This window comes from Vitis riparia, chromosome 11, assembly GCF_004353265.1.
Source record: "Vitis riparia cultivar Riparia Gloire de Montpellier isolate 1030 chromosome 11, EGFV_Vit.rip_1.0, whole genome shotgun sequence".
NCBI classification, from domain to species: domain Eukaryota; kingdom Viridiplantae; phylum Streptophyta; class Magnoliopsida; order Vitales; family Vitaceae; genus Vitis; species Vitis riparia.
Window position 1 is genome coordinate 7,942,439 of NC_048441.1, and position 9,969 is coordinate 7,952,407.

The 9,969-nt window shown below is 29.5% G+C and overlaps 1 protein-coding gene across 1 annotated transcript; it reads right to left on the reverse strand.

The window, feature by feature from the left end:
• Positions 1 to 7,697: 7,697 nt before the first annotated feature.
• On the reverse strand, positions 7,698 to 9,969 carry LOC117924919 (beta-amyrin 28-monooxygenase). The gene is made up of 3 exons (XM_034843656.1): positions 8,982 to 9,969; positions 8,309 to 8,496; positions 7,698 to 8,186 (listed from the first exon to the last, which is right to left on the reverse strand). Exons 1-3 carry the CDS (start codon positions 9,934 to 9,936, stop codon positions 7,887 to 7,889), a joined length of 1,443 nt encoding a protein of 480 aa, XP_034699547.1. The 5' UTR covers positions 9,937 to 9,969; the 3' UTR covers positions 7,698 to 7,886.

Sequence of the window (9,969 nt, forward strand, 5' to 3'; positions counted from 1 at the left end):
TATTGTGATAATGTTGGGACCACTTATCTTTGTGTGAATCTAATTTTCCACTATCGAATGAAACACATTGCTATTAACTTTCACTTTGTTTGGGATAAAGTTCAAAATGGTGAGTTAAGGGTCTCTTATGTGTCCTTTTCTGACCAGCTTGCAGACACTCTAACTAAACCATTATCTCGTCTTCGGTTTCATCATCTTCATTCCAAGATTGGTGTCTCCAATGGAACCACCATCTTGTGAGGGCATGTTGGAGACTCTTTGGGATAGTTTATTATTTTGGAATATTCTGTAAATATTTTGAATATTGTGTAAATATTTGATTTAATACGTTTAGGAATCAATTTATTCTTGTAAAGTAGCCACAATAATTATAGGAAGTGATACACTAAAAAGTCAATTGTATCTTGTATATATACATGTCTTCATATCAATGAAAATTAACAAAAAAAAACTATTTTAAAACCTTTCCTTCAACAACCCAATCTCTACATATCCTTCGTGATAATGAGCAAATTTTCATTCATTTTCTTTCTTGTTATTAAGTAAGCAAATCACATGGTTTGCTAGGGTTTAACCTCACATATAAGGCGACTATAGTGTATTGCATGACATACCAAAGGGTAACAAAGTCAACTCAAGTGCAATCACATGACTCCCTTTGTCTTTTTTATTTAAAAAAATAATAAAAAAATCAAATTGTGTGATCCACTCTAACTTCATGAACAAGTAATCTAAAATGCAACTTGTGAAATGACGATTGCAATGAAAAAAAATTCAATCACATCAAATCTTCACCTACCATAGAAAATTTGTGCCATAGAAAATTTGGTAATATATATATATATATATATATAAAGAAAATGTTGGAGTCGAGCGGGTGTCTAAGTTAGAGTAACCCAACCCGATCCAATCAAATAAGATATATATACATATATATATATATATATATATAAAGAAAATGTTGGAGTCGGTGTCTAAGTTAGAGTAACTCAACCCAATCCAATCAAATAAGAGATCAGAGGAGCAGTTTCTTGAAATGGTCAAAAACTGCACAGAAACCATTCCATTAAAAAAAATGGAAATATCACCCTCTCTTACTTTGTGGAAAGAAAGACTGATATAAGTAAAAAAGAAAAGTTCTTTAAAAAATGTGAAAGACTTTTTGTACTATGAAATAGTGTTTCTTAATTTTAGTGTGGTTTCATTCATAACTTGAGACGAATAATTGAACAGTGAATTTTTTTTTTTAAATCTTAGGTATTTAAAAAAAGTAATCCGAAATTTTCCTACAAAAATAAAAAATAAAAAATCGAAGGAAAAATGAGAAATTTTAATTTAGAAGTTATAAATTATTTTTATATATTTTTAAAATTCATTTTATTTAAATTTTGTTTTAAATTAAAATTAAATAATATAAAATCCATATTTTTAAAACTAATTTTAATTATATTTTATTTTTATTTCTATTTTTGATAAAACACCTAACATGTGAATATTACATTAATCAATTGTGGGATACAAGTGATTGCCACCTATCATTCCCAATTTTAATAAATATGGAGTTAATCAATTAAAATCATTGGCTTTTATAGTTGATGATATCATAAGGATGTGACCTACATCAGGTGATAAAAAAGTTAAATTGCTCCATCACATCATAACTCTTAACATAGAGTTGGAGGGTTAAGAGTCTATAATTGATATTATGTATGATTTTTCTCTTTCACAGGAAACAAGCCCTTCAATCTTGTCACTATATGGGAATTCTTTGGTTTGACCCTAAATTAAATTGACTTAGCACACCATTTTTAGTTGAGGAATAATTTATGCCCATAAATCAAATTTACACATGTATTAATAATTCTAATTTAAATATTTATTGTGAATTTTATAAAAATATAGGAATTATAGCCATTGAAATCATAAAGTATCTTCTAGATAGAATTCTCTCTCTACATCACTTTCAAACTATGTTTTAATATCAACTCCATTGAAAATTTAATTCATAATTCAACTTCTACCGTTTTCAATATTATTTAATTTTTGTTTGTTTTTTAAACTTAATTTTAAATAAAATTGTTTAATAATATTAAATATTAAGTTCTTTGATTTTTTAATATTTTATTTATATTAAATATTAAGAAGTAAAAAAGATAATAATAGATTATATTTAGCATTTAAAAAAGCTAAATATTTTAATTTTTTCTATCTAATAAAAAAATTATGAAATAAATAATAAGTTAACAAAAAGTTAAAAAGAAAAAAAAAACCTAATGATTTAAAATTCAAAAGCAAATTGCTTTAAAACAAACAAACAAATAAACACCACTTTAATTTATCATTTTTGGAATATGAAATAAATGTATGAATCTCTTTATTTAAAAAATAAATACAAAAATATGACACTTTTCATCACTTATTTATTTTATAGAAGAAATGTAAAACATTTCATTTCAATATATTTATCAAAAAAGAAATTCGGATTTAGTTCATTGGGTTATCATATTGTCAATTCAATTTACAAAATAATAATAATAATAAAATAAAATAAAATTGAATATGACTAGGATGGATAAAGCCCATAGTATCTTGACATCTATTAACCCTTTTCATTCAACCTTATAAAGGATTGAATTACAAAGTTTGAGACAAATTTTCAAAATCTTTACTTATGAAAAAAATAAAATATAGATCTACACTTTTTAACTTTTATTTTACTTATTTTTATATTTTAAATAAAAATTAAATAATTTAAAAATATATAAAATCAAGGTCAGAATAAAAAAAGTAGTTGAGGAAAGACATTATATGAAACTTATTTCATGGGACATAATAACAAAAGCACTGCCAAACACTCTGTCATTAAAATTTTTATTAATTTTAATTATATTTGATTTTCTTTAAAAATATTTTTTTAATAATTTTTTTTTATTTCCCGAATACTTTATGAAATTAAACATAATCTTTAGAGACCTGTAGATGTGTGTGTAGAGGTATTATCAACAAATATAGATGTTACTTAATTTAATGGTGAAGCTCCAAAGCATTAAAGGCGGCTGCCAGATGATATCAAGTGAAAGCTGTTTCCGCAGGACCCCCAAATAATAGGGCATGCAACAAAAACCAGACCGGCATTCTATCACATTCCATCGATTAAGGCTGCTTTCACAACTACCCAAACTCAATTCTCATCGATATATTATAATTAAATGTTAATGATGAAATTAAGAACCATAATTGATGGTATATATATTTTTTACTTGATATAGCCAATAATATTGGAGTGAAATAAAGCAAAATTCGGATTGAAAAAGGCATAGTGGACTATATGAGTGAATATTCATTCTTATATTGACAGCACCTTATTCCTACTTATGTACAATGTTAGTTGAGGCCATTTTTTCCTAAACCTTTGACCCACTAGCTAATACTGGAGGACTAACTTATATACACTGAAAAAAGTGGCTGAGAAATGGTCCTATAAGAATGACTAAAACTTTATGTCCAAACTACTTCTTTTACAATTAGAAACCACTTCATTTAATTTTTCTAATTAGGTTAAGGTAATATTTTTCATAATTTGTATTGAAATTAGATCTTCAAAATATGGTTTTGTCTTATTATTATTATTTTTTTCTTAAAAAAAAGAAGGGCCAACACGACCTTCGATTAAAAGAGGGTCAAATGGACAAAAAATAAATAAATAAATAAATAAATAAAAATTAAACATTCAACATTCAACATTCAACATTCAACATTTATAATATTTTAAAAAGATATCTAATAAAATATCAAATATTTAAATTAAATTAAATTTTATCAAAAATTAAAGAGCATATATTTGAATAATTGTGTACTCACGTATTCATGAATTAAAAATTATTTAATTAAACCTAAAAGTCCAAATATTTTAAAAAATTTCAAAATTAAACAAAACATAGCTCACAATAAAAAAAAATTTAATAAAATATCAAATACAAAATTATAAAAAAAATATTTTTTAGATTTATTTTATGTATATTAGGATTTAAATAAATTTAATTTTAATATTAAATAAAATTTAAAATACAAACAAACAAATATTTTATAAAATCTATTCAATATTTATGTTTATCTAATTTTTTATTCTTTTTTTTTTTTCACATTCAAAAGTAATTTTTTAAAGGGGTAAACTTGTACTTTTATTTTTTAAAATTTCTAAAATTCCTAAATAAACACACAAATGTATATATATTTAAAATTTGAGTGGGGCATGCTGAGCCTATGGTGGCTCCGTCCAGTTGCACATATAAAATAAACACACAAATGTATATATATTTAAAATTTGAGGGGGGCATGCTGAGCCTATGGTGGCTCCGTCCAGTTGCACATATTTAAATAAACACACAAATGTATATATATTTAAAATTTGAGGGGGGCATGCTGAGCCTATGGTGGCTCCGTCCAGTTGCACAGATCTCCAACTTTTGATCCCTCTTGCCAACAACACAAAAATATATATATATATATATATAAAGTTTGACAAACTTGTACTCAAACTCTTTTCCCTTATATATATAAGGGAAGGCCCTCTCCCTCCAGTTGCACATATCTCCAACTTTTGATCCCTCTTGCCAACAACAATATTTCCTTCTTAATATTTAGGGAATGTGGAAGCTGAAAATAGCAGAAGGCAAGGGGCCATGGCTGATGACAGTGAACAATCACATCGGCCGACAACACTGGGAATTTGACCCAGACGCTGGATCTCCACAAGAACGAGCTGAAGTTGAAAGGGTTCGCGAGGAGTTCAAGAAGAACCGCTTCCAATTTAAACAAAGCGCTGATCTTTTGATGCGAATGCAGGTACCATTTAAACTAATCTTTCACTAATCTCTCTCTTATGGATTGAAATGTACAAAATTAGATTCTTATTTTGAAAAATGTTTCATCTTCCCATTGCTTTATTTAATAAATATCTTACATAAAAGTTAATAGTTTTTTTTTTCTTTATTTCAACTAACACTACTATATAATAAGAAAATTATTCTTATTGATTGTGTATGATGATGTAGCATATATGCTTTGGTTTTGTACAAATTTTTCATAAGTTTTTATTCAACATTTATATTAATTAAATCATTAATTTTAAATAGAAAAGCATTGTTACTCATAAGCACTTTATAAAAAATGACTAAAATATTTTAAATTTGATATAAAAAAATAACTTACTATCAAAATTAATTCTTAAAAGACTATTTTCTATTATGCAAAACTCGTCTTCTATTTTCAAATATATATAATAAAAATATATTCCTTGAAAACACCTTTTTTAAAACAACTTTTCAAAAAAATATATTTTTTTATAAAAAAGTATTAAAATTATTTTCCAATCTATTTTTAAATTTTTTAAAATAAAATTTATTTTTTAAAAATAATTTCCAAACAAACTTATACTTCCTTTTTTTTTTTTTTTTTTTTTCATATTTCCACTAAATAAAATTTTGTTAGATAGCTTAAATACAGAAAGAAAAAAAAAGTTTTCTTGGCTTATTAATTTATTTGTTATGAAAATACTATGTATTTAGTAAAATGTAAAATTTTTTTAAATACTTTCAAATTTTCAATTGTTGGTAGTACACTTTATAAAAAAGATAATTAAAAATTGTTGCTTTATTTAATAAATATCTTACATAAAAGTTAATAATTTTTTTTCTTTATTTCAACTAACACTACTATATAATAAGAAAAGTATTCTTATTGATTGTGTATGATGATGTAGCATATATGCTTTGGTTTTGTACAAATTTTTCATAAGTTTTTATTCAACATTTATATTAATTAAATCATTAATTTTAAATAGAAAAGTATTGTTACTCATAAGCACTTTATAAAAAATGACTAAAATATTTTAAATTTGATATAAAAAAAATAACTTATTGTCAAAATTAATTCTTGAAAGACTATTTTCTATGATGTAAAACTCGTCTTCTATTTTCAAATATATATAATTAAAATATATTCTTTGAAAACACCTTTTTAAAAACAACTTTTCAAAAAATTATTTTTTTATAAAAAAAATTATTAAAATCTGAGGGGGCATGCTGAGCCTATGGTGGCTCCCGTCCATTCCGTCCATGATTTAAATATTTAAAGAGTAACATGTGCAAAGTAAAAAATAAGAGAAAAGAATGGAAGAGATCCAAGAAATACCGGGGAGAGTTGCATAGGCTTCATTAGTAGAAGTAGACTCAACTCTTTTCCCTTATATAAGGGACGGCCCTCTCCCTCCAGTTGCACACATCTCCAACTTTTTCTGCGCACGGAAACCTTTCACTTCTGCCTCCTTTACCCTCACTACATTGAGCTTCTTGCACCACAACCAACCCTATCACCATGCACGTCTTGGCATGATATTTTTCTTCTGTCTTCAAATTCGTTTCTCTCTTGAAAATTATTCTGTATCCAGTTATACAACTTATGACTTTGTTTAAATTTCTATATAAATAGCAAGTAACTCTAGATCATTTTAGTGTAAATTCAAAATTTTTTTTTTTTTTTTTTAAGATGTATCGTTGATATGAAAAATATGGAAGATATCTCTTCAAGAAACACCTTTTAAAATGACAAAAAATATCGTAAATTTATCAATAGTTTTATAACTACTATATTTTAAGAATTTTTGTCCAAAGTACCATTTTTTAAGAAGTATCTTTTAAACTAGCTGTAGAAGTTAAAAAATCCCTAGTATCACCTGAACTACTTCACACCTACTAGGAAAATATTTCATGTCTTCTCAACTTGATGGGAATTTATATTGATAGTAAACATAGTCAGGAAATTTTATTACTACACCTTCCTACCTACTAAATTTATGGCTCAGGAGATCCCACATATATTCAACTTTAAAATAGACTTTCCTTTATAAGTGATTGGAATAATAAACTATTAATTAATTAATTAATTACTGTTTTCAACTTTAAAACTTTTGGAATTAAAAGGGGTTCTTGCTTTCTATGAACTTTAGTTCTAAGAGGATTGACTTAATGTTTGATTAACACCTTTGGAATAAATTCTTACTTTTTGGAAATTTTAACTTGATTGGTAGAGTTTTAAAACTTAAAAGAATTAATTGAAGTGATTTTTGAATTCACATTTATTTTTTATTTTTTATTTATAACTGAGATACCTTCGGTGGTTAAGCCCCTCAACAACTAATATCGGATAAATTCAAGATATCATTAGTGACAAGATTCCGAATCCAAATCATATGTCACCTACTGAAGCCATACTTTTTAGTATTCGTCTCGATCAACTAGATTTTTGAATTCACTTATATATTGGTAAATACTATTGCTACCAATTATTTTTATTATTATTATTATTTACATCAAAGATTAATTGATTTTTTTATTAATAGAATGTTATAGAGTACAAACACTTTTTATAGGAATTACTTTCAAAAAAGCCTAGCAAATTTAATTTGGACTCTATGGCATGAAATAAAAATGTGTAGTATGATCCAAGATTGGCTAGTTTGAGCAGTCTTATCAATTACAAAATATGCCTAAAAAGACAACATCTAAGCAAAGGCCCAGGTGGCAATTAAACACCATTAAGACATCCATGATTGAGATAAATGCAATTGGTCTAGCAGTTATACTTACACATCACATGATTAGCTAGCCATCTGGCTGCAGCAGCGGCATAAATACTATTTATATATACATATATATATTTTTTTTCATTTTACATCCATGTCTTTGATAAGCCAATTGAAGTAGGCATTGCAGGTGCACATGTGAATGGCTCAACCACATGACAACAAAAACAAAGTAAAGAAAAAAACGAGTACAAGTTTATGGTAGATAAGTTTGGAAAGTGGGGTGATGGGTGACCAAATAGAACTATGGTTTGTGAGGATGGAGGCGAACTGGAAGTCCCTTAGCAGGCATGGGCATGGGGTCAACGATTATCTTCTCATCAGGAAGCAATTTATCCCATTTGAACCTTTTAACCACGTTGTGCATGAAGATAAGTATTTCCAAGCGGGCGTACTCTTTACCAGGGCACATCCTAGGTCCGCCACCAAAGGGAACGAACGTGTAAGGAGCAGGCCCGGCTCCTTCAAATCTTGTAGGGTCAAATTTTTCGGGTTGAGGGAAGCATTCTAGGCTTTTGTGGGTTGAGTTTGCGCTCCAGTACAGCTGCAAATAATTAAGAAAAGCGCCTGTTAATTAAGTAACTTGCATCTGCATGTGGTTGATGAGGGTGTGTTAGAATAAAAAAAAATGAGTCATATGAGTTATAAAATAATATAATATTATACCTTCCAACCCTTAGGAATGGAGAAACCGTTGAACACGAAGTCAGTGATTGCTTCCCGGAAAGCTCCTTGGAGTGGGGGTGCAAGTCTCATCACTTCACAGGCAACATTCCATGAATATCTCATCTTTTGAACATCATCCCAGTTCAGCAATTCACCTGGTGCTTTTGAATTGGCAATTTCCATTTGCTCTGGTCACAAACATGGACCCAAAGAAAAAAGTTAGAAACTATTATTCTTTTGGCCGGCGACTAGGACGGCCAAAAAGTAAAATAAGGCTAAATAATGGAATCATCAACAGGCGTGGCCATTGGAATTTACCTGGTCACAATAAAGACTGTTCCCCCACTTTCTCAGATATCACTATCACCTTTTTATTTCTTAACAAATATAAAGCAAACTAATTGGAAAAGTTAGTCATGGAGAAAATACTTTTATTATTTACTTTTTTGTGAATAATTTTGTTACTGTTATCATTATTTGTTAAATACATGAAAAAATATTGCATGTGAATTTGCTTCATGCCCTTTTATCTTTCTTTTCTCCTTCTTTTGAAGCCTTGATTGTTTTTTCTTTAGAAAAGACAAAAGAAAAAGGCTTATTTTGAAGAAAAAGAGAACATTAAATAAAATAATATCAAGAGAGAAAATATGGCAGGTGCGTAAAAGAGATTTACCCTTGTAGACTTTCTCGTAGATGTGAGGCAGCTCAGCCATGTACTTGACAAGGAATGTAATGGCAGAACTGGCAGTGTCATGGCCACCAATCAACAAACCGAGGATTTTATCAGCAATATTCATTTCATTCATGTGGCATCCATCTTCATCTGTAGCCAGAAGCATGTGGGACAATATATCTTGAGTTTTTGAGGCCTTGCTCTCAGCCAGATCGATCTTCCTTTGCTTGATGATGGCTCTAAGCTCCTTTCTGATGAAGTTGGAGGCCTTGATAGCGCGGTGGAAAGGTGTCCCAGGCAGGTCAATTGGGATGGTGATGAGTCCTGAGGCCAAGACGTGGAAGGGCTTTTCAAATTTAGCGACGTGGGCAGGATCTTCTATGCTCATAAACAGGCGGCAAGCTAGCCAGAAAGTGAACCTCTTGGCCAGTGGAAATACAATGACTTCATCTCTGTTGTCCCAGCTATCAGCAAAATGCCTCTGTGCAATGTGATCCATGATGCCGGTGTAACGTTGCAAGGCTTCAGGCTTAAGGAACTGAGGGAGCAACTTCCTCATCTTCTTGGCCTCCTCTTTGGATGAGGTTTGGGTGGAGGAGGGGAAGACCTTGTCGACGGAGCTAGGCCACCACGCATGAACAAGTTTGTTTTCGTTGGAGAACAAAAACTTGTTGCCCGCAGCGCCAGCAAAGACGGCAGCAGGCTCTCCGAGGAGGGAGGTCTTGAAGACTTCAGAGGAGTATTTGGAGATGCGATCGAAGATGAATTTTTCCGGGTGGCCTTTCCAGCCGGTGGAGAGGAATTCAAGGCTTTCACCAACCATTGGCCAACCAATCTTGCCAGGAGGGAGATTGGGGCCAGTGAAGTGGGATCTATGCTTGTATAAGAGCAAGTAAAGTCTGATGGAGACTGAGAGCACAGAGATGAGGAGCAGGGAGAGGAAGAACAGCTCCATTGTTGATGATATTGCTCACAGCCTCTCCCAAAA